General features: G+C 45.6%; 1 protein-coding gene across 4 annotated transcripts in view; it reads right to left on the bottom strand.

Moving 5' to 3' along the window:
* Nucleotides 1-26,076, bottom strand: part of GATA5 (GATA binding protein 5) — a 59,121-nt gene that overhangs the window by 14,439 nt on the left and 18,606 nt on the right. For 3 of the 4 annotated variants that reach the window (XM_044454967.1, XM_044454966.1, XM_044454968.1), the window contains 2 exons: nt 21,391-22,082; nt 261-430 (listed from right to left, as the gene is read on the bottom strand). In XM_044454967.1, the coding sequence (XP_044310902.1) occupies nt 261-430; nt 21,391-21,925 (705 nt within the window). In that variant the 5' untranslated portion in view covers nt 21,926-22,082. Of the gene's footprint in view, nt 1-260; nt 431-21,390; nt 22,083-25,308; nt 25,539-26,076 lie in introns of those variants that run through there. The other variant, XM_044454969.1, reaches the window with a different exon arrangement.

The following is a 26,076-nucleotide window of genomic DNA, read 5'->3' as shown; positions in this document are numbered from 1 at the left end:
GGCAGTTACGGTGTTAAGCACCAGTAATGTTGGCATTTTGGCCTCACTCCCTTTGAATGTGGCTGCAGCCCCTTCTGCCTTCAGGCCCTGCATTTCCCTGGCAAGCAGCTTCTGAAGGGAGCTAAAAGTGTTTACCATCCTCATGACAGCAGCACCAAAAGCTCCAGAGGACTCAAGCGATAACATCAAGCTACATCAGGAGAGTCAGAGGAAGGGAAAATCTCTCAGTAGAACAAGAGAGCCCAGGAATCTCTTCTTACCAGTCTTTTCTGCGGCTTGATAAGCGGCCGGTTAATGCCATTCATCTTGTGATAGAGCCCACAAGCATTGCATAGATAGTGCCCTGTTCCATCTTTCCTCCAGAGTGGGGTGGACATGGCCCCACAGTTGACACATTCTCTGCCATCCCCAGGGAATTCCTCCAAGAATTCTGAAATGGAAAAGGAAGACACAAGTCTTTAGCCATTCAGGTAGAGCACCAAGGGACACTGAAACTACAGATTTATGAGAATTTCAGTACAACTTGCAAATCATCTTGCTTCATATGCATGCCTGAATATGGAGTGCATTTATTTTGGGGAAAAAAAATCCCATATTCACAATCACATTTAAGAGGTGTACTTTTTCAGTGCACTTGGAAGTGTGCTGAATGCTCCAAAAATATGCATTTTCATGCTTCAGTCTTTGGGGGGTATACACACAGCAGTGAGCAGTTTTCTCATCTGTAATGTGATTTTTTTCTGATTAAACAAGTAAGCTGAACTGGACTTTGAAGTGAAGACTGACCAATTTCAGTCAGCATGAACAGTTTTCTAATTACTAACCACAGCATAGCCACCACAACCAGATGGGAATTCTAGTCCAAAATGATAGCCCAGTGAGACCTAACCCTGAGTAAATGAGCATAGAATCAGGGAGGGAAGTGACCCCCTGTAGGATTAAACGATGCTTCCCGCTGGGCACGTATGGACAGAGTCTTACGTGCCATTGACTTTTTCTGGGTCACAATAATTACATTTAAGGCAGCTTCCCCCACCCCCATGGCTGGCAGGGGTGATGGAAATTGTAGTGCTGCATACCTGGGTGGTATGAGATTGAGAGAGCTGCCATAGTTATTCTTCAGAAATGGTTAGCCCTTTACTAATGGTTAGTTAGTTCCAGACTGGGTCACCATTTGCTTCAGAGATGTAGGAAAGGAGGTATTGGATAACTCATGCACAGAAGCGGAAACAGGCTCTTTCCATGCCTAATGCTTTCTTCTTCTGATGCTGATGATGTTATTAAAACAAGCCAACACTTTTTAAAAGTACCCAAAGCAGAAGGATGTCCACTTCCCCCTCCCTCAATTAAAAGGACAGGCAAACTTCACTCTCAATCATTTCTCCAGAAGTGTTCAGAATGACCTTCCTACAGCATTCCGGTATCTCCTTTGCCCATTCCCTTAGGAGGCCAGGATGGGACCAAGTTTTCTGGACAAGAGTGATACAAGGATGCCAAGAGCTTTATAACTTTAAGGGAAACACATCCTGCTTCGTCTCCAGGGAGCAAAACCCAACTGGTGAAGTAGGCCAAGCTGAGAGAACACAAGTGGTCTGATATCAGCTGAGTGAGGGATTTGAACTCAAGCCTCCATAGTCCCAGTTTGGATAACTCCATGCATTTTTGCAGCCGATATCACCAGACATATCAGAGGGAAAAGATCTAGGTTACTTTGTTTTTGGAAAATTCACAATATGTGCATTGACACAAGGGTCACAGCAGCCGTTTGCTCCTCCAAGTTTCTTGCACAAATGAGAATTCCATCAGAGACCCTGAAATCATTAGAATCCAGGTATACAAATCCAAGCACCAGGAACTACTGACATCTTTCTAGGATGACCCTCACTTTTGCATTTGATGGTGATGGCTGAGTGCTTTTATTTATTTAGGTAAAACTTTTCTATTCTGTCCTATACATAAAAGTCTCAGGATGGCCCAACAGCAAAAGCACAGCATCAGATCCATAATAAAAGCCCAATTAAAATGGAAATTAGGTCTTAAAATAATGGGAAAATAAAAAGGTTTTGGCCTGGCGCTGAGAAGAATAAAGTGTTGGCACCAGGCGCACCTCTCTGGAGAGCATGTTCCACAACCAAGGTGCCACCGCAGAGAAGGCCCTTCTCCAGGTAGCCACACTCCTAATCTCCTTCAAAGAGGGCTCCTGAAGAAGGACTTCCAACCCAGATCTTAAGGGGTGAGCAGGCACATAGGGAAGGAGATGCTATGGTTTCTCCAAGGAGATTAGAAGCCTATAGGGTACTCTCACTGTGTAGGGGTAGGTGACCACCTGACTATCAGGAGACAGTTCTCTACCCAAAAGCATCCTCGGCTTGAAGGACTGTCCAGTTCAAGTCCAGTTTAAAGGAGAGAGAGCGGTCTTGCAGTTACGCATCAACACTTGCCACCTCTACAACCTTCCCCACTGGGGTGAGATGAGTTGTATTTCTATTCACACAATATTTGTGACTTTTAAATTAGCATCTTTACACATCACTCACTACAAGAGGGCAGTTGTTTTTACAAACCGATATCCTCTCTTGTCCTGTCCTGGGACACAAAAGTGGCCACCCTACTGGGTTTGGGTGGAGAGGGTGATGACAGGTTGTGTGCATGGCTACACTGTGGAATAAATGGGGCTGGAAAAATAGTGTTTGGTCCAAGGTCATTCAGCATGGTTTATGGGCAAGCAAGGATCCAAACGCAAATTTTCCTAATCGAACCGAAAGTAGAACAGTCATGTGATTCACCTTGGGGTGTGCCAGGTGCTTTCTCTGGAAGCAAAGTGACAAAACTGAGGCTGTCCTACTTCAGACACATCATGAGGAGGCAGGAGAAGACAATCATGCTAGGGAAAGTTGAAGAAGAAGAAGAAGAAGAAGAAGAAGAAGAAGAAGAAGAAGAAGAAGAAGAAGAGGAGGAGGAGGAGGAGGAGGAGGAGGAGGAGGAGGACCACCAAGTATGAGCTGAGGGACTCCATCAGGGAAGCCACTGCCTTAAACTTGGAAGAGCAGAAGTTGGAGAGAACTTGACAGCACATAACACACGCACTGGGAGCGGTAGGGCTTTTTCTAATCATGCATAGGACGGCACTTTTGTGCAGAATGCAATCCAACCAAGATGTCTGTACATCTCCAGACCTGGAGAATTATGGGCATTTGCACACAGCAGCAGGAGTGATGAAGGCAAACACCTTTTCCCTGCTTCTTCCACTCTGCATTTCTGGTGGATGACTGGCTTTGGTCAACTAGCCGGGGTCTTTGGAGGAGGAAGGAAGGAAGATGCAGAAGACACAGGGTATGTCCTATCCTGTTCACTGCAGTCTTATCTCCTCCTGGCCCTCAGAACACCTCCTTTACCTCCTCTGGGAGGTGAAGTTTCCAGCCTTGGAGATGCAGCCAGTGTAGCTCTTTTGGCATCACCTACAAAGGAGGGATTTCACAGCATCGATTCCCATCTCTGACTAGAGATCTGGGAATCCAATGGGTCCCTGGGTGCTGTCTAGAGGTTGCTATGATCTCTCACCTAGATGTAATTATCTGAGTGGCTTTGGATAAAATAAAACAGTGACTTATTTATAACAAATTAAATCCTTAGCATCTAAATGCAGTATAAGACCCAGCAGCAGGAGTGCTTTTTGCCAGCAGTGAGTGGAGGGTTGTGTAGCCTTGATCTAAGTTGATCAAATTCATCCTACCCACACAGGCCACTCAAGCAGGTGAGACAATGCTGGATCCTAGAGCTTTCCCAGACTCTGAACCTGATCCCGAAGGGGATACGCACCACTCAACTGGGCAGATGAACTGCCCAGCAACAATCTGGTCTGGATTGATTCTCCCTGTATTGGCTGCCCTCCAGTTATACCCATGCATTGATGGACAACCGCAGCCCCACTTGAATTTGATGATAAAGAAAGATATAGTGGATGTAGTCAAGTATGAAGAGCTCGTATTAAGATCAGCAGCTTCATGGAACAAAGCTGCACTGGATTATGCCTTTGGAAGGCTGTCAAAAGGAGGTCCAGGCAGGGCTAAAAATGGAGGAGGAGCAAGAGATTCCAGGCACGGAGTCGCGTGGGATGGGTCCGGTCATCCATCTGGGAAGCAAGGTTGCCATCTCCTTCACTGTAAGTGTCTGTGAATATGACACATTTCTGCTGTGGCGAGATGAATGCACTCCACTTACCAAGGATGGGAATTGTGTTGCCTGCTGCAGATGTCGGTGGAGTGCAGCCCCCCCCCCCGCCTCACCACAGGCTATGAAGGCGAAGTTGTTGTAGCAGTCCAACAACACACAGGGGTCCATATGTTCCCCATACGTGCTGCCATACATGGTTAGAAGAAAGTGTGTTTGTAGGGGAGTCTTGTGGCCCCTAGACCCGTCAGGAAGCTGCAAGATTTTCTGGAATGCCAGCTCAACTCCACGCTCAGAGCACCTTCACCACTTGCACATGAACCAGCTGCTTCTCCAAGAAAGGAAAAGCAAACTCAAAGAATGGCTTTAAGGGGCATTCTCAAAACAGGGAGGAGGAGAAAATGCCGCTGCCAAGACTCTTCGTATCTCTTGGCAGTGCCCCAGCCTCCTTTGCTCCCACTGCAAAGCACCCCTATTAATCAGCTGAAATTGGCCTTCAAGCGTCTTTGCAGGATGAAGCATCGGGAAACCTCCCTCTCCGAGCTCCTCCCACTTTGCACAGGATGTTTGTAATTCTTTGAGGTCGGAAAGTAACAGGCAACCCCTGTGGAATGTGCCCTTAATTATATAATGCGACTTCCTAACAGTTTTCTCAAGAGGAAACAATGAAGAGGAAACAACGAAGAGGAATTGCTCCACAAGGAGCAATGATGCAACACAGATAATGCTCCCACTGCAAAGCACCCCTATTAATCAGCTGAAATTGGCCTTCAAGCGTCTTTGCAGGATGAAGCATCGGGAAACCTCCCTCTCCGAGCTCCTCCCACTTTGCACAGGATGTTTGTAATTCTTTGAGGTCGGAAAGTAACAGGCAACCCCTGTGGAATGTGCCCTTAATTATATAATGCGACTTCCTAACAGTTTTCTCAAGAGGAAACAATGAAGAGGAAACAACGAAGAGGAATTGCTCCACAAGGAGCAATGATGCAACACAGATAAAGGATGCGCATTTGGCCTGACGTAAGGCTCTGTGTTTTCTACCATGTGCCATTAAGTCATCTCCAACTCATGGCAACCCTATGAGTGAAAGCCGTCCAAAATGCCCTGCCTTCACAGTCCTGCTCAGCTAGTCTAAATTTATTCAAAACTTGTTTAGACTGTCCCTTACTCTGGCCTCAGGACAGTTTAACAATAAGACACAATAGAAATAGAATAAAACACAGCATCCAATTCAAAGCTGGATGTGGCTTCTGGTTGGAGTTAAGCCATTTCTTACATGATCTCCCTTTTCTTCTTCTGCCTTGGACTTTCCCTAACAAGGATCTGTACTAAATAGAATGTACTGGCTATGTGTCTCTTTCTAGTTTGCATTCTGAGGAAGTGTAGGGTAGTGACTAGAGCACTGGAGCTAGGGAGATCTGGTTTCCATGGGATGCTCAGCCATGGGATGTTACCAGGATATATATAAGCCATCTTGGGTTTCTTGCAAGAGGGAAAAAGGTAGGAAATAACAACGCTAAGATTCAGGAGAAATTAGTTTTAAAAAATCTACCATAGAGGAAACAACGGCACCCCTACATCTTTTAGCCAGACTTAGATGGGAAAGGAAACATTCATTCCTTACATTCTTCTTTGCACTACTGGACCTACTGTGCAATGAAGAACCCAGCCAGGGGAGGGCAATCCATGGCCCTCCAAATATTTGGGACTAAAATTCCCATCAGCCCTTGTGAGCATAGCTTACGCTGAGGGAACATGGGAGCTGTAGGCCAAAATACTTGGCAGGCCACAAGCGCCCACTCCAGCTCTTACCCCTTCCGTAGGTGTGGGCCTCTTTCATGACAAGCAGTAGCTGCTCCAATTCCTTTCCATATAAACTGACAACCCTGCATGAATCCTGCTCTGCTTTGCATCTGGGTCAGGGGAGCTGAGCAACCAGCATCCTTGCCCAAAGGTATTTTGCTCACCATCGGGAAGGTTGGTGAAGAAGGAAATAGCAGGCACTTGGAGAACCTATTTCGGTCAGACAGCAGCTTGCTTCAGCTGCATGTTTTGTGCAGATGCACAGGTTTCTCAGGCACATTCCATTAGAGCTGGAGTGGGTCCTTGTGGCCTGCCAAGTATTTTGGCCTACAACTCCCATGCTCCCTCAGCGTAAGCTATGCTCACAAGGGCTGATGGGAATTTTGGTCCCAACTATTTGGAGGGCCATGCATTGCCCTCCCCTGACCCAGCCAGGAACTGTTCCCCAAAAACGTTTTTGTAATGGCTTGCTTATGCTGCTGTCCGCACAGTTTATGTTTGCAAGGTCCGCTTTGTTTCTTAGAGGAATTCCAGTAATCAGGGCTTGGAGCCAATGATCGGACACATACACAAGGATGACAGACAGAAGCAGGCATGGATCTATAACCGAGTCACTGGAGGCCATGGATGAAAACGCAGCATTTGGGCATCCCAAAGACTCACTGCACAGAAACACCGAGAACGGGAAGAAATTCACTCACTTTGCATTTTAATGGGAACTTGCCTAGTTGCACTTTCAAAGCACTATGCAAACTCCGCTACTCTTCGAAACTTGCTCATTTCCAGATTTTGAAGTTCGAAGTTGAAGTTTCCCCAGTGACACCTCCCCATGAAGTTTGGTCCTGCACTGGGCAGGGGGTGGACCTGATGGCCCTTGGCTCCTACCGTGATTGAATCAAAAATGCAGGTAAAGATGCCTATATTAGGAAGAATGCTCAGAAGTGCATTATAGTAGGAATGTTGGTTGCAAAAGGATGTATATTAGGCTAAAATACAGACAAAAACATGCATTAGGAGGAAAGTGCACAAAATATTTAAGAATTTGCATGCAAACTTTAAAAAAACTGTCAAAGCTCAGAATGACCCAAACTTTAATTGGGAGAGTGGAATTGACAGATTTTTCATTCACTAAGGTGGTGCCCTGCCTATGGAATGCACTCGCCAGAGAGGCCTGGTCGTTATTTGTTTTTCGGCGCCAGGCCAAGACCTTTTTATTTAAAAGTTATTTTAATTGTTAATTGTTGACTATTTATTGGGTTTTTATATTGTGCCGAGATGTCTCCGGATTTTTAAGGTTAATTGTGTGTATTGTTGTTTGCTTTGTAAGCAGCCCCGAGGCTCTTTGCGAATGGGTCGGCATAGAAATGTTTTAAATAATAAATAAATAAATAAAGGCGGCCAAAGCAGAAGCATTTAATTTGTGCTCTTGTTTGTTATTGTTGAAAACTACCAGATATGGCTATGTAATTATCAGCTAACAGGCCCAACTTGTAGATGAGGCAGCAGAGGGCAGAGAAAGAGGGCAGGTCCTAGGTGCTGGCAGAACACGGCCTTTCTCAACCCTGACAGAAGCATTTTCTTCCTGAAATTTAATAATTCTTGTTATAGGATTCATGGGCTGCCACTAAGGTGGGCTGGGGGAGAGGAAGGAGGGGCAAATTGCAAAACGAATTCTGAACACAGTAGTACATCCATACAGCTACACAACTTGTGTAAAGCTGCATTTTAAAAGCTGCACAAGTTAAGAACCAATGATTAAAAAAATCAATCTGCATCTTCTGAAATTCTAACCTGTCTAGAAGTATTCAACACTCCTTAGTACAAATACAGACTGAGAACCTGTCCCTGATTTATGATTATTATATTGCATTTATAAGCTGACTTTCCTCTTGCGGCTTACATCGCTCTACTTTATCCTCACAACAACCCTGCGAGGTAGGTTGGGCTGAGAATCTGTGACTGGCAGAAAGCCAGCCAGTGAGCCTCATGGCTGAGTGGGGACGGGAACCCAGGTCCTCAGTCCAACATGCTCACCATCACACCTGGCTCTCTGCTGGATGATCAAATCCAACACTGGTTCCTGAAGGAGAGAGAACCACAGTGCATGCGTTCACCTGCTCACCTGTTGGACGTCATGGCAGGCAGGCTGGGGTAGGGCATGTAGGACCCATCCCTAGTGTCCCTCCACGTCCTACTTCCATGTAGACCTTGGCATGCTGAGCACAAGAGGCTGGAATTGCATTCCAGTGGGATGCCTAAGCAGAGCTTCCAACTGGGGGAACTCTGTTAATGCTTGCATGGAAGAGCTGCATGGGCACCGGGCATGCAGGGCTGGGGCTGAGATGTATATTAATGGCTCCCAAAGCATGAGCAGGTGAACACCTGCAAAGAGCTAAAGAAAAGCCCACTTACGAACCAAAACGTGGAGTGAGGTACTGGCAGAGCAGAGGGGAAATGAACTCCTTTTCTGACATATGTTTGCTTTGCTATAAATTGCCTTCTCATTGAGTCTGAAGGAAAATGTATCTGGGACCTCTCATGGGCTGGTGACTGGGTGGGAGGGAAGGCACCCCTGATTTGGAGGGGCAGTAAAGGATGTGGGGGGTACACCCTAATTTGGCATGGGGAACTCATTTGATTTGGCAGATCAAATGCTAGGCACTCCTTCCTCTATCAGACGTCCATTCCAAATTGTCCCCCCTTCATTTCCTTCAAAATAAAATAAACAATGCTGTGGAATTTGGTTTATGTACCTGTGCATACAACCATTATCACCATTATATTTAGACCCCCAATATGTATCTATATATTTCCTTATAATATATAAATAATAATAATCAGAAATCATAATAATATATTTACACTATATTTTCTTCCTCCTGCAGGGAACTCACACGGGCTCATGACTCTTTCCTCCTCTCCATGTTATCCTTGCAACCAACAACAACCCTGTAAGCTGGGCTAGCCATGACAAAAATCACCTAGGGAATTTCATGGCCGAGTGAGCACTCAAGCCAGGATCTCTCAAGTCCCAGACCAGTACTATAACCACTAGGTCACACAGTTGCCTGAGTCCTTATCTCTGGCCCAGAAATTCAAAAATCCCTCCTTGTGGTGTACTGATCCTGGTCCAACCTTACAGGGGGAAATGATATGCGTGAGAACTCGCACTCGGGGCCAGTATCAAGGGTACGCAGGCAAGGCTGCGCCCATGGCCCAGCAGCAGCTCGCTGCCAAAGGCCCCTGGACCAGCTGCTCTTCACACTGTCACAATGTGCTGGCTCACCTGCTTCTTGCTCTGGCCCAGGTAACGGTGGCGGCAATAACAAGGAGCGGCAGATGCCTGGAAGGCCTGCTGCTGGTTCTGAGATTGTCGAGGCAGCAGCGGTGAGAGAGGGGATCGAAAGAGCAACAGCCAGTGGCGGCAGCAGGAAGGCCCATGGAGGTGTCCAAGGGACCTCAAAGCCCTGGCGCCCACATGGTTCTCCGTTGCAGGAGGACTCAGACTCCCAAAAAAGCCTTTCCACACTGCCCTTCAGAAAATCTTAGTCCCAGAGAAGACACGGACACAGAATCAGTACCCAGACTCATACAATGCACACAGAATACAGAACTTGGGGGCAGGGCAGTTGACATGACTCTGGCTTTTCTCTTGTTCGCATTCACTGGTTGTCTGAATGTGGCAACGCAAGGAAGTTGGCACCGTGACGCCTTCTAGCACACAGCTATGGAGTTGCTTCATCTGGGGAAATCTCTAATGCTCAGACAGGGACGTAGCTAAAATGGGAGGGCACCTCTGTAGCATCCATGACCGGGTGTTAGAAACAGGGTGAGTCAGAAGGGGTCTCCCGGGCCATCTAGTCTGACCCCCAGCTCCAGCCGGCTCCACTCATGACATGCCCACCATGTGCATGTCCCTGTGTCAGCAGCTTTTTCAGAGCTACGTCAAAAGGCTTCTCCTATAGACATCCTAGAGTAGCATGGGGAAAAGCAAGCAAGCAAGAATCCTGCACAGATGCTTCCCCACATCTGGATTCATCCTGCAGAGAACTGAAAAGTACTGCAGAAGAAGTCCAGTGTGACCAAGAGATGCACAAGGTTTGCCTAAGATGGTCTTATGCCAGTATGAGTCAGCCAGTTCCTTTTGTAGGAGCACTTAAGTTCCTAAGAGCAGGAAATGCTAAAAAAAATGGGGAGGAAACAACATTGCAATTGCTTGTGTCTAAATGCACTGTCAGAATGGAGTATTTCCATTCTGGAGAATTTCTGTGCCATCGATCGCATAGCACAGAGCCAGTTTAATTCAGGTGCAACGATGTGCTTAACGGAACAGTTACACTGAGTACCTCATCACTATACGCATTTACCAGCCACGCACCAGTCTGAAAGCTGGGGTGCTTCAATCCAAGCTAGGCCAAAGAGCAGACACGCACAAGTATCCAAAGTCCTTGATCAGAAAAATATTTAAGGTGTTTCTTAGCGCAAGAAGTTCTGGCCTGGTTTCAGTACTGAGACCGCTTTGGTCTCCTTGAGTGGGGGCCGCTGTCAGGAGAGGGACAGGGCAAGAACACCCCCGTTGATACGAGCAGATATCTCAGTGGCTTTCCACCCCTTCAGGCGTAGTGTCCTGGAGCAACCTGCTGGGTTGAGGGTGACTTTGCAGCCGCTCTGCTCCTACTTGGAGGGCCAACTTCAGAAGGTGCACTAGAGGGCTGCCCTTGAAGACGGTTTGGAGACTGTAGCAAGCAGACAAGTCACCTGAACGAGGCATGCTGAACATCAACGCCAGTTAAGATCTGGCCGCCAACTTGTTTCCAAGTGCAATTCAAAGCCTCAGGGCTACAAAGAACACATTTCCACATATGAGCTTCCCCAGACTCGAAGGGAAATATCCAAGGCCACTGTCTTCTGCGAGAGCTTTCAGAAGATGGTGATGGAATAATGGTAACTCTGAGATAATGGAAATATTTCCCTTGCAGCTGTGACACTAAACAAATCCCAGCCATATTTTATTCCTACCGCACACCTGCATGTATGTTCTCTATTTCCTAACTACTGTTGAATCAAAATCCACTCGTTTCTTTGGAACTTATTTCCGAGCTCGCAGTGCCTGATCAAGAAAGGGATCTTGGCGTTGTAACAGACAGCTGGATCAGAAGGCTGACCCAATGCACAGCTGTGGTTAAAAAGGCCAACTCATGCTAGGTATAATTAGGAAAGGGATCAAAAATAAAACTGCCAAGACTATCTTGCCTTTATAGACTTGGAATAGCCTGCGGAGTTCTGGTCTATTCTACAGTTGGAAAACACAGAAAAAAGCAACTGTGTGTAAGAGTTTAAGAGGCTGGAATGCCTCTCCTACTAGGAAAGGGTAAAGCCTTTGGGGCTTTTTAGCTAAAATAATATGGGGAAACTGACAGAGGTGTACAAAATTATGAATGGTGTGGAAGACGTGAATAGGAAGACATTTTTCGCCCTCTTTCATAAAAGTAGAATTTAGGGACACCAAATATAACTGAAAGGAGGCAAATACAGGGGATTAAAAGAAGCACTTCATGCGGTGCAGAGTTGCACCATGGAGTTCACCTTCGTGAGATGTGGTGAGGACCACCAGAGTGGATTGCTAAGGGGATCAGACAAACAAATGGACAATGGGGCTCTCAAAGGCTACTGGTTCTGATGGCTGTCAGTCTATGCTGTTTCCATTATCAGAGGCAGAATGCTCATCTATACACAGAATCAGAGTGAGCCAGGAGGGGCCTCCTGGGCCATTTAGTCTGACCCCCGGCTCCAGCCAGCTGTGCTCATGCCATGCCCACCATGTGCCTGTCCAGCTTATCCTTGAACACCCTCACCGATGGGGCTGCGAGTTGCTGGGGAACATGAGCAGCAGGGTACTCTTGCCTCGATGTCCTACTTGTGGGCTTCCCCAGAGGCTGACCACTGCGTGACTGGAAAGCTGAACTGGACAGGTGCTGGGTCTGAGTTCCTGTGGCTCTCCCTTTCGACCGAATGGTCCCACTCAAACCTGTAAGATTTTCACATCGGTCTTAAATACAGGGGATTGGATCCTGCTTAGTCATGGCTAGTGTGGTCTCACTGAAATCCATGGGACAACTCACAAGTAAATCATGTCAGTGGGTCTGTCGTAAAGCTTGGCTAAGTCTGTATCCAAATGAGAAGAATGCCACCGATTTTAACAAGCCTGAAGAAATCTCAATTTCACCCAAGCAGTTTAAGATCATCAGAGAAATACAAAGAATTTCTAATGCCTGTCTTTGACTCTTTCCATTCCATTTTAAAGAGGCAGACATTTCTCTTCTTCCTGACTTAGGCATGTAGGAAAAAATACTTTTAAGCCTCCTGTTTCCCCCTCTGTTGATTTCAATTCTTTTTAAAATCAGTAATAAATAACTTGTAGGGAGAACAGCGGTTACTAATGGGCCATCGACTTCTTCAGAGGCTGGGAGGGAGCACTGCGAAAATGTGCCCTGAGAAGTCAACATCTCCTGCCGCTAGGCTGAGCTGGGTGAAGCGCAGCCCAGCTTGGTTGTAAAAATAAATGATTGGGATGATGTTATTGTAAGATGATAAAAGGGGAGGCGGTGGGGGAGGGGAGCAGGAGACTTCCCTGATTTCAATCAAACTGTGTTGCTGGTTGACTGGTGGCGACAGGCAGGCTGGGCAAGGCCCGGTGGAATGTCTTTGGCTGATGGAGAAGGTTGGGGGATGCAGCGCTGGAGGTATCAATCACGCCGGCAGCTCCGAGCTGACAAATGACAGACCCGCTGCAGAAGCGGGGTGTGTGTGGCGGGGGAGTCTCCTCTCGAGTCAGTTTTACAGCTTCTAGGCCAAATCCTGGCCTCAAAGGCAAAGGAGTTAAGCATGGAAGATGTTGGAAAATGAGACAGACTCTTGCCTCTTCTACCATAGTGGGGTCCTAGGACTGTGGGATTTGAATTGATAGATCAGCCACCTAAGGTTTAATTGATTGTGCAATTAATCAATTAAAGGTGGGAGATTGCATAAGAGTTAAGGGCACTAGGCTGGACAGATGGCAGCTCTGGAGGGGTTTCATTCACGGGGTCACCCTTAAGTTGGAGATGAGTTAACGGCACATGACAATAAAATAAATAAGTCTTTTTTATGATGGACCAACAGTCTTAGCAGGTATTTGCTCTTCATTAGCAGCTGCCCCAGGGCACACCCGTTTCCCTTCCGTTCCATTTCTTCAGGACGTACCAGGAGCAAACCAAGCCTCACCGTGCAAGCAACCCAGAAAACCTTGCTGCCTAGCAATGCTGGGGCACTTTGGGAGTACCCCAAGATGGTGCTTGCAATGGCCACAAAAAACCTCCAGGGGGCATGACAGGATAAGGTGAGCTATGGGAGCACCTTGAGGCCATCACCTGATGAGCATGGTGGAGACAGGTCTGGCCTGGGGACCTGAGAGATGCAGGGTCTAGTCCTCACTCGGGCATGAAGCTCGCTGGGTGACTCTGGGCCAGTCGCCCCTCCTCAGCCTAAGTGACTTGCTGTTGTGAGGATAAGATAGCGTACAAAGGACTAGGTAAGCCTCTTGGGTTCCTTACAAGAAGGAAAAGGGCAGGACACAAATGCAGTGCAATAACCCAAGACAGACTTTTGACTTGGATGGGAAACTCCAAGTCTGAGGTGCATCACTGCACCATGACTAGCGGACTTCTAAGAAAATGACCTTTTAATGGAAGTTTGGGCACTGGAAGCCACTTGGAGTACCCAATCAAAATACCCCATAGCTCTGTGCCCCAAAGGGAGAGCAGTCTTCTGAGAGGGGTACCGGACAGGTGAGGGATAGAATGGGTGGAAGGTAAGCACGGCATGGGGGAGGTACGACCGGGCAGTGTCTGAGGTCCTACGGAGGACTTCACTCCAGGAGGTGCTGCTCCTGACGAGCATGGCTTGGGATCCAGTGCAGTATAGCGGTGACAGGACCAGGAGTCTGGAGATCTCAGCCATGGAGCTCACCAGGTGACCTTCGACCAGTCAATGCCTCTTAACCTACCTCACGGGGTTGCTGTTGATTGTGAGGATAAAACAGAGGAGCAGGACATCCCTTCTCTGGCCAGCTGGGAATCTGGGCAGTGCCATACACACAAGCAAGGCTTGCGTGTGGCACCAACCCCCGAAACATCAGTGAGGTGTCCCTATGCCCCGTGAAGTACTGGGAGATGTTCCTCACCAGCCAGAGCTTTGCCACAATGCTGAAATGACGCCAGGTACGGGGCTTGTATAATGGCCCTTCGGCATGGCTGTGGCCCGGGATGCAGCTAGTCCCCGCTGCCCCTTCCGTTGCTCCACTGGGGTCACTGCAGTGGCCTTGCTCTGTCCCAGCAGAGGGGCTCTGCGAGCAAGTCTTCTCCCCGGCCTTCAGAGGGGCTCTGCTCACATGCCTGCCACAGTGTACCTCCATTGTGGGGCACCCACCAAGCCCTGCAGCCGGCCTCGGATCGGGGCAGAATTGCAGCCTAACCCTGAGAGAATGACATGCAAGAGGAAACATCTTGAGCTGCTGTGGATCCAGGAATTGGATGATCTGGGTTCTAGTTGGCCGTGGAGCCAACGGGGTGACTTGGGCCTGCCTACCTCACAGGGTGCTTGTTCTGGGGATAAGGCTGAAAGTAGGAGGAGAATGATATAAGTTTGTTGGGGGAAAGTGGGATATAAATCTCATAACTACATCTGGCTCAGCAGACAACCTCTCTCTTTCCCCTAACTCATTCCATCCGATTTAAAATAAAATTAATAAATATTCCCAGCCCCATTCATCTTTCAAACAACTCTGCTTATACAAATATGCCCTGTGTATCGTAGCTTAAACCTCTTACTGCCAGTGACTAAGTGGTAGGAGAGGCATTTCATCCCTTTAGCATGGACATTGGGGGAACTGCATAAAAGCCAGGAAAGCAATAAACTATCAGTGGCTGAGGAAAAATGGAGCAGAGCTGTCTAGAAACCCCTGTTGAGCCAAATTTGCCCCTCCCCTCCAGCATCAGGTTTTCCACTCCTACATTACAAAAACCTTTCCCCATTCCTGATTGAACAAAGAAAACTCTATTGATAATTCATACAGAAGGGAGCATCTTAGAAAAAACTTTCTTTTCCGGGTAGAACATTGCTTATCACTTTATTTTTAGTGTATCAGCTTTAAAAACCCCCACTGCTAAATTAAAATGATACCTTTGATTTGATCACAAGATTCTTTAAATTAATGTTTCCCAACTTATTGTGCTTCAAATGGGTTGGGCTTCAGCTCCCAGCTGTCTTGGACCATTGGCTATGGTGGCTGAGATGAGTTTACGGGAGTTGAAAGCCAAAATATTTGGATATCAAGGTTTCTTTAATTGATCTAGTGAATGACCTGGAAAAGTGGTACAACATTTTGGTTTTGCAAATAAAGATGGTGTTGTCCTTCACTTAGAAATTATGTAAGCTCAATTCACCCATATCTGCTGAAGAAAAATAAAATTTGAAAACTACAATAAAAAGTACCCACTAGGAAACAATCTAGGCACCCTCAGAGCAGTAATTCTACTCTCCCCTGTTTGGTACCACTAATAAATTTTCCATCATGTAAATGTGCTTGGTAGTCAGAAGCCACATAGAATGTGACTGTATGCACCAGTAAACATAAGATGGCAAAAATCTTTCGCATATAAATGCTGGTAAAACCCACATGGAATTTACTTCCATGTAAAATAGTTTGGCTACACTTGGCTTGAGTATCCAGCTGCAAGCAAAGTGAATCTAGCTGCTTCCTCAAACAGCCCGATATCTTAACAAATACATTTTAAATAAAATTTATTCTGCAACTCCAGCTAAGACTTCATGCCTCTGATGAAAAGTGCTGCAGCCCCTGAAATTTTATACCATAACTTGTTAGCCTTCAAGGTGCCACAAAACTATTGTTTTTGCTGCAACAGATCCATGCAATGATGGCTCTGAGTATAGCAAACATGTTCACACGAGGGAGAAGATATACAACTGCTACAGAATTTGTAAAAATATCCTACCCAACACAGTGTGAAAACACTATTTGAATGATTAATAAGCAGAAAAAACCGACAGGGTGGGGAAGCACAGAAACAGAACTCTATCTCTAGTGCTAATGTATTTCAGAGAGACACACAACCAACCCTTTAAGGGCATTTAGCAAATTCTATTGATGTATCTTCCAAGCAAGCTGTTTGGAATGGTTTCAGTTTCATGTCAGAGGTGAATAGTCAAACCCTACTACACCCTGCTGACGTGTATTTTCCCCTAAAGTCCCACTGTGCTCAATGGGGGTTACTTCCAGTTTTAATATTATAGTGTGAATGTGTTAGCCTTTAATTTAACACAAGGATTAACTGTAGCATCCATAAAATCAAATGCTTAATTGTTTAAATATTTTCATTAGTCCATGCTAATTGAGTAAAAGATCTGAACAATTAAAGCAGTCCATATGGGTTTCACATATAACCCCTGAATTCACGTGTGTTTAAACTGCTCAACTGAACTATTGAATTATTAAAAAATTATACCCACACACAATCGATGTGTATATTAAATTGCAATCAGTTTAGCCATTATTGTTAACTTGATTAATAGCCCTGAAAAGACATGTTATTCCATATACTTGGGGTGCCATCTGTTATGTGCCCAAGACTGCATGGCCAGCTATATGGTACGGGAAATTGTAGAATTTTTTTTCCTGTCTAAACATTCCCTTAGTTGGTCACCTGCATTTTAGACTGATCTGTTGTAGTTCAACAACAATTTGGATATCACAGACACAGAGTAACAGGCCTCAGAGCAACAAGGAGTGCCTTTCTTGTATTGTATTTGTATCTATGTATTTGTATCTATTCCCATAGCTTGATGCAATCCACACAAATAATTTGATGAAATCAAAATACACAAGACATACAAGAAAGAAAGTGCAAAAAGCCAGCTAGACTGAGGCTTGCATTGCCAATGGACCACTTATAACAAAGCCAGTTAAAAATTGGTGGGGAAGGCAATGGAAGTTTACAAGTATTTTATATGTCATTCTTGAAATTAGTTTGATATTTGAAAACTGTGCAAAAAGAGACTTATAACAGTGAAAAGTGGAGATTATGTTTGGAATGGGTGGTCAAGAAAAAGTTGGCAAATGTAAACTGATCTTTTTAAAAATAAGGTAGTAAAACAAAGTTATGATAGTGTTGGAGGTATAACTTTTCCTGTTATATTGCAACCTTCCTTGTTAGGCAGAAACCACATGCTTTCCACTATCATGGACTGACCAACTACTTTCAAGCTACGTTGAAATTTAAGCCTAACCATTCTATAAAATTGTAGTGACAGAAGCAGCCTACTTCAGAGAATTTGTGTTCACAGACCTACTCCGAAAATCACTGGTCATAAGATTGCAGGCCACGCAACTTACTTCCATAGAAGTACAGTTCAAAGCTGCCTTGTTTAGGCAGGGGTGAAATCCTATGTTAACTGAATAAAGATCCCATTTAAACAATGGGTCCTACTTCTGAGTAAACATGTGGCAGATCTGTCATCACACTTACTGATTAAATCTTGTACTTTCTAAATTTAGAATCAAAACTGATCCGGAATCTATGAGATTCTCTGCCATATGAAAGAGACTGCAATCGAATGCATCTTTGGCGCAAGCCAGTTGCTAGAGAGGGTTTAAATGTGCCATGCAAATTGTACATTTCCCTGCTTTAGGAATTAAAGTTTGCAAATTATTTCCTTTCCGACAAGGTTGGAGGTATCTAACCATACTTAGAACTGTGATCCTGAAGGCAATTAATAACAATCTTCAAATCTCTTTTTGTAAAAGCCTTTACTATTTACTCCAGTGGACTACTCCTGAGCAAGGACATAAAAAAGATTCTACCTTGAATTGACAAGAGGTGCAGTAACGCGACCTAATTCTGGTTTGTCCTTCAGATAAAATAAGAGATGGAACAGGGGAGGGCTCGGCGTGGGAGAAGTCACAAAAAGCAACGGTCAGCCAAAAGCCGAGGTTGAAGTCAATTTTAAAAGGGTCTCAAAAGAAAGAACATAAAGCCAAACGAAATGCCTTTTTCAAAACAAGATCAAGGCTTCCTCTTTCTTTTCCTTTCTTTTCGAGCCAAGCGCCAATTTAGCAGAAAGTCTGTCTGCCTCGATTCATTGTTGCTTCTTTATAAAATGGTGCGAACCAAAAGTGAAGTGACTTTGATTGTGGGAGATTTTGAGTGTCGGTGCTGACGGATGCCGCAGAGCGAGTGGAGAAAGAAAGGCTTGTTTGGGTGAAGGCAAATTAGGAACCCAGGAGTCTGCTCAAAGCTAAACTCATTTACCCCAATAAATTACTTTTAAAGGCATGGCAGCTGGAAATCTGCTCCCCTCATTTAAACACCAGCTTAGCCACCCGACTGAAACCAGCACAAAAAGAGGACTTGTAGAGAGACACACAGATACTGCGCTCAGAGAAAGGAGGTTACTCAAAGAATCCCTGCTCTTAACTTTATCCCCACAGGGAAGTGGTACGCCTTCCTAGCTCTTGCTGCTTGCATGTCATGCAATATGAATACAGAAGGCTGGTCACCAACTCCACTTTGGAAAGGCGCAAGAAAAGACTCCCATCGTCTCTCTTTTTTTAATCCTAGGAAATGCCAAAAAACACTTTTTTCCTCCCACGAAAACTGAAGCTGACTTTTTACAGCTGTAAGAAGCACAATTATATTCCAAGCACTCTATGCAAAGTAATTTTGGAGTAAACCTACTGAACTAATTTGATTTACTTTTAAGCAAGCATGCATAGGCTGGAGCTGCCTGGTAGGTTCCCTGCCAGAGTTTCTGCACAAATTAACAGAAAGATTGAGGAATATCTCCTGTACTTTAGAATTGCAAGTATTTTTGTATATATGTTGTATTTCAAGTTCTAGTTCAAAGACTCTTCTACAAACATGATACAAACAAGACACCAGTTTTGAAACTACTCCTTCAAACTGGTGGATAGTTTCCAGCACACTGAGTTTTTAAGTTGTCAGATGTCCAACTCTATTTTTAATCTGTCTGCTGAGCATTTCATTTCCATGGCACATGTCCTTTTTTCACATTGCACTTGGTTTTATACATGTTTGACAGGTGACAGTTAACAAACCCCTGATTCTCTGGAAACCAAAAGCCACATTAATGCCACCCCTTCAAAAACATTCCTAGGATTTCAGTAGGATGAGGTTAAATTGTCCACTGGGCAACCTAGTTCATTTGTCATACTTGGGCTTAAACCAAAATGATACAGGAGTCTAAGACCTACTAATGACCTGAACTTATTTAACCTATGGTGCTAGTCCCTTTGATATTGATATGTGTTTTACCTCAATTCCAGGAAGTGTTGTTTTAATACAGTATAGTGTACTTTCCACCATGTAAGTGTTTGATCAAAAGTTGTACGAACGAACGAACGAACGAACGTGGCAACTTCCTTCTCTTTCCCCATCCCACACAAAGCAAGGCCAAAGTTTGGACAGAGATCAGAATTTGACCCAAAGTGCTCTTTCCTGTTTGAGCTTGCCTTGACTGTTTTCTTGGGGAGCAAAGATCTAAGGCCATTCCAAGTGGATGAAGCAGAGCAGCTGGGTGCGCATGCTTTATCCCCAGTCCAAGGCTCAAAAGTCACAAACTCCAGGACATGCTTAGCTACAAGCTTGCTGAACCAAGACGCATTTGCCTCCAAGCAAAGCAAAGCAACAGCCTAGGTCAGTGGTGGGTCTTTGGGATGGAAAGGATTCAGAAGGAGCCTACCCACTCTTCTAGCAGGGAAGCTTTAAACAGGATTTCTGCACTGACCACCGAGTCAGGAGAAACCGAGTCACAAGAAACATTAAAGTGTAGTTTAATGTTCCTTCAAACTGCCTTAAATCAAAACTGCCATATTTCCTAAAAGCCAGTATTCCAGCATGTTCTAAGGGCTCCTGTGAGTTTAGCAACAAGATGACTCTTGCAGTGTATGGTTGTAAGACCAAAGCACAATCCCCATGCAAACACACATCTGCACACCCCAGAATTAGGGTTGGAGCCCAACGTGGCCTGCTTCTAGGCATTTACACCATCTGCCTGCCTCCTTTACAGAACTTTTCACATTTTCCTGCTGCTTTGGCAGTCTTTTCTCTTACCACAGAAAATATATTGAAGGAAGACAGAACAGCTGCACAAAACTTTCTTGCCCATAATGCTAGGAGCCCTTCACATGCCATTCCTAGAGAAAACCCCTTGAAATCAATAGGACTTGAATCAGTGATGACTCATTTAAGCCTCATTGATTGCAGTGGCTTTCCCCTCAATATTATTTCCCCTCAATCTGCATTGAAACCCTGCTCTCAGCAATTTCCTGGTGCTCATTGTTAAGGACATTACTTTTTATAGTAAAGGCAGCATTTGCTAAAGATTCTAACATGATTAAGGTACTGATTTAGTGATGACCCTTGTATATTGCCCATGAGACACAACTGTTACTCTTCTTATGCCCGGGTTACTAGCTAATATTCCAGGATGGAATACCTGTTTAACACCCCTGTTTGCATGGCATTCCTACTGCTCATACACCATTATTCTGTGACGGAGTCTTTGCAGATCTGTGTGTTTGTGTAGGCACCCATACCAAACCACTGTCAAAACACCTTAAGATGATGGCAGCCGGGAAACCATTCCCCACTCCTTCCCCCATTTTCAGCAGTGCCCAGTCGTGGCGCCTTCATAACCTGGCACAGCTTTGCAGAAGCAACTGGTATTCAGAGACCTTGAAAGTGGAGTTCCAGTTTGCCCTCTGTGACTAGCACAGGTGCGCCCGGAAGCCAGTGGAGGGGCTGCTTCTCAAAGAATTCTCTTTACAGATTTAGCATGTTCAGTGAACCTGGAAAAGAACAATGCCAAACAGTGCAATCCTATGCAAGTTTAGATGGGAAAAAGACCACGACTGCTAAAATGGGCCGCCTCCTTTCCTGTCTAAATTGCATAGAATTACATCTTGGTTCTCATTTCAAATATATAGCATAGGCATACCCGGAGACCAGACTGCAGGCTTTTTTTTTGCTCCAGGTGTGGGTCAGCCCCATAACACCTGGAGACAGATCAAGGCCTCCCCCACCCCTGCCCCAAGCTGAAAGCATCGAACATGGGATGATACAGGAAATTTAGTGTGCCCCCTTGCCTAGGTTTCTGCCCAGAGATTCTGCAGGGTTATGCAAGGCTTTTAAAAGCTGTGCTTTACAGCAGCTGATAGCCAGGGAGCCAAAGCGGGCAAACCAGGCCTCCAGCTCTGGAAAGCAAGTGTTCTGGGCCAGAAGTCCCTGATGGCAGAGTTTCACACGAGGCTGGAGCAGCTTCTATGGGTCGCACTATACATACCGAAGGTGGGTCGCCGGCCAGAGAAGGTCCCCTGCCGTGTCTGGAGGCTATGCAAGACACTGCTCTCAAAGTGTCCTGCAGTCCAAGATGGCGGCATCTCTGCGGGGCTGACATAAGCACCCGGATAAGGGCTGGAGTAGGATCCATTGACTGACCGCACCAGGGTATTGCCGTACTGGTCACGCCCCCCAGTACCTAGTAACAGTGGGCTCTGGTACCCTCCATCTCGTCCGGTACTACCGCCACCAGGGGGACTGTGGGAGTAGGAGAAGCTGGATGGCGGATGAGGGCTGCTGGGGCTGAAATGCGATGCTTCTGCACTGGTGGTCTGTGCCCATCCTGGGTGGCTGCTCAGCGGGTGACCCTGGTGAGCAGGTTCACAACTCTGCAGGTAAGGCAGGCTCTGGAGCATGGAGGGCACCCGGCTGGTGGGCACGTACACCGCTGGACTGGCTGGCGAGTGCAGGAAATTGCTGGAGTCATGGGAGTATGCCGACTGGCCCGGGTTGGGAGCAAGAGCTAAGCTCTGGTACATTTTATATCCTTCGAAGCGAGGGCTGAGAAAGCAAGGCAGCGGCTGGAGGGGTGCACTCGAGGCAAGCGAAGAAGTTTGAGGGCAAGGGCCGAAGATAGGACATGAAGAGTCCAGCTAATCCTCGGAGCTGTTGCAACTGCGACAGCTTTTCAAGCACCTGCAAACAAAAAGAAGAGAAATAAGGACAGACGTTTGGTCCTGTATCTATCCCCTGCCCCGAAACTTTATATTCTTTAAAGCTTTTTATATTCCTAGTCTGTATCTTGAAGAGTGTGTGTTGAATGCAGCAAAAGCAGGGAGAAGGACTGGAGGTCACAGTATCTGTGATTTTAGGAGAGTCGGGTTTTTTGTTGTTGCTGTTTCAAAATGCTTCCTCCCTCCTGGGCTCTTGCAACAGCTTGACATGCCAAAACTTAACAAATCAATATATATTTTGTTAGTTGGTTGAAGTTTGCTTCAACTTCTCCAGCTTAATTTCTCCCCTCCCTGCCGAGTAGCTGGAACTTGCTGTTCTTCCAAGGTGGTCAGAACAGCTTGCATGGTGTTAGTCTGATGTACTTTTATTTCTTTAGGAAATTCATAAACCACCTTTCAGCACAAACTTCCAGCTGAGTGTGCAGTTAAGGGAATAGGTGCTATACACTTAAACTATGAGACAAAACCTCTTCTTAATAATCCTGAGACTAGGTCAGAACATTTTGGGAGTTTTATGGTAGTCCCTCCTTTTAATCCACATCACAAAGGCACTCTTATTTTATAGTTTTGCTGTATAGGCTAAAGGAAGTTCTGGACCCAGCCACACAGCTGCAGGACAAAGCCAGCCTAAAGCACACGTGCTTGAAATAAAATGACAACAGCAACAATTCTTTATCCCCCCCCCCTTGATATATTGTCTAAAGAGTGTCAAAAAAGTAGTCACTGTCTCCAAAGTGACCTTAATCACTTGCATGACCTTATGCAAGATTACTTGCCTGCAACCCCAACTGAGTCCAGTGCCACTAAGTTTGCAAAGCGATCCCAGACTCACTGCTCCAACTAGAAGCCCTTCATAGCCCTTCCTCAGAGTTGAGGATCAAGCTAGTTTGTTCCTATCCACTTAAAGTAATTCTATTGCCTTGGGTTAGATGACCCTACAAATACCGGAAGGGATGCAGTCACAGGATGCGGTCACAAAGAAAATCTGTAACATCTGACAACCATTCCTTGTATTTAGAAGTGGTAGGTTGAAAAATCTCACTTCTAATGCTATTAGGAACGTGTGAGTTGGATGGGGAGGAATAGTTATGGAGAGAAAGACACATGGCACCCCTCTACAGGAGCCAAGAAAGCAGTTTGGAACACACTGTGAACCCGCCTGGAGTGTATTCTTACAGAGGCAATCAGGTCCAACTTGGCATTTCAGCTCCAAGGGAGCCGACTCATCTGTTGTGTTTCAACAAATACAAAACAGCAAAAGGACTTCAGGATGACCAATTATCAGATGGAAAAAGTTCATACAAGTATTTTCTTACACTATCTCTATCCTATATTAAGAATGAAGTTCCACAAAGGAGGTGTTGCTACAATGGATCTAATAAGCTGTAAGAGAATGATAGAGCTCCCGGAGGACCAAAAAAATATGTGTGCACATCAGCATATAGGAACACTGCCACCATATTGCAGCAAGTCATTGTTTAAACTTGCAGAATGGAGCAGGCCATGAAGCAAACCCCCCATTTTCTGCATATTTTCTCAGAAGTAAGACTCATTATATCTAATGGGACTTACTACCTGGTGGGAATGTAATAGCATCGCCTCCTCTCCAATGCGCACTAATATGGCTCAAAGCTCCAGGTAATTTTTAAAAAGAGACAGATGCCACAATGCACCATTCAACATACGGAATTCTCCTTTGAGCTGTTGTGAGGGCTACCGGCTTTGCAAAAATATACATTTATAGAGGATGCATATACTCCTTATTAATTAAAAAAACCTCAGAACTGTGAGTCAGGAATGCTGAACTGACATAATTAGATCTGGGGAATACCAGCCACTGAGAATAAAGGGAAGATTTCATCAATATGCACAATTACCCAGCTGGTGGTAGTTAGAGACAGAATAAACCTTTGCTCCAACTGAGACTGTTATTCTTTCTACCTAGGCTGCACTAGGTACCTAGTTCATAATTTTGGGGATAAAGTGAGAGGGCTGCATTTAATTGGAGTCTTTGAAGACCGTTTACATGAAGGGTGCGATCCTATGCAAGTTTAGACAGAAAGAAGGATGACAACCGGACCACATCTTAAAGGTGTTATAATCACAATCGGCATCAAAAGCACATTTTGAATCTTTGCTCGTTGCAGTGGGTTAGTGCAGAGTACCTGTCAGAAGCAGGTCTGCAATATTAGGCAGCCTACTTTTGTGCCTGGGAGAAAACTGAAAACTCACCCTATTGAAAAAGCAGCAGTTTAAGAGGTGGTGCCAGGACAGCTGCAAGCATTCTTTCTGCCAAAACTCAAGGCACCAGCTAAGGCTAGAGTCTCACTCATCTCTCTGGCTCTGCTTTCAGCAGGCCTCACATTGGATGAAATCTTCGGTTATGGCACAGAACTAAGGATGATCAAACAGGTGTAATTCATTATTAAACAGGTTTAATAATGGATTCCTCATCATCATCATTTATTTATTTATTTGCTATACTACCGCATAGCCAAAGCTCTCTGGAAGCAAGTCCCAGGGGTTAGACAGTATCTTGCCTCCCAAACCAGCATAGCACCTTCGCCTTAAATTGGGTTATAATCTGGCTCATTCCAGATAAACTCCCATGTTATCTTCTAAAAGCAATCCTCGAACTATCAACCAGGCCCTCAGGCTGTCTATTCAAAACTAAGGCCCTGGCTTAAGGACACTTACTCAGAACTAAATGTGTGCAGAGTTTTGGCCCTTGCTTGCATACTGAGACAGAAAGCTAGTGCTGAATTTGGTGGATTGAAGCAAAAAACAAAAAAGCTAACAAAAACCCACCCCTACCGCCCATGCATGTTTAAAAGAGAAAAACAACTTCCCCAAATTTCGTAATTCACAACCCCACTCCGTTTCTTGGAAATAACCTAACTTTTTAGCTGCCCCTTCCCCATTACAGAACACTGAGATCATACAAACAGGTGAAGTCTTCCCCCTTAGTGGGACTATTTTAAGGGAGCCCGTAGTCAACCTAAGAACTATTCTATACATAAATCCAGACAATTACACTAACCAGAAAAATCAAAGCAGGATATTTTAAGGAGACAGTCTCCCAGACCAATAGGAAACTTGGTCCCTCGTATGAAACCCACCACCGCTAAATGCCATGGGTCCGCAGCCAGGCCTTGGGAGATGTGAATTTTGGAATTGCTGAAAATTACCTTGGGAGAGTCCCTTAACCGAAAAGAAAAGGAGAGAAAGCAGTACATGGGAAGCTGGAGGCGAGACTTGCAGCTCTGAAGCGCTTGGAAGGAATGGGCGACGCGCTTTTTCACGGGCGTCGTAACTACGATGAAGGGCGGAAAAGCAGAAACGGACTCCAGGAGATCCAGCAGGAATCCGCCCTGCAGGGCTGCGTGACAGTTGGAGAAACTTGGCCCTTCTTCGCCCCTGACTTTGGCGTCAACATTATAGGACGCGCCGTACTAGCAATATTTCTGGTGTCCGTGTTTTTGGGAAGACAGGAAGGCGAACACCACTAAACACGCCTGGCATTCGGGATTGCGTAACTTACACGTTGCTAGTATTGAAGTCTGAAACAACGAGAGCCGCGCCTTACGCGCGAGTAAGCCCCCCAAACGCAGCAGCGGCTGCGATTCGAGACAGGCCGGTTTTCCCGTTGAAGTTTGGGGGGCTTTCACGGCGCCTGGAAGGGAGAGCAATTCCAGAGAGAAACCTCTGGAAATTTACGTCGGATTCCCCAGGAGATCGGGAACCAAAGTCGTAGTTTATCCTTCTCCGGGCTGAATTTGAACTCATTAAATTAAGCCCCATGAAAAGGTACTGGGACTTGCCTCCAGGTTCAGGGCTGTCTGTTTTCTAGGAAGTAAATTCCCCTTCGCGTTCAGGCCGGCGGAAATATTTTCGGCCAAATGTTTAAAGCCTCACCATCAAAACGCTTCAGTCTCGCATACACCTATTTGGAAGTA

The sequence above is a fragment of the Varanus komodoensis genome, unplaced genomic scaffold (assembly GCF_004798865.1).
Source record: "Varanus komodoensis strain SLA01 unplaced genomic scaffold, ASM479886v1 scaffold8, whole genome shotgun sequence".
NCBI classification, from domain to species: Eukaryota; Metazoa; Chordata; class Lepidosauria; order Squamata; family Varanidae; genus Varanus; species Varanus komodoensis.
Note: the sequence above shows the minus strand (reverse complement) of the source record. Positions and strands in the feature narration are given on the sequence as shown.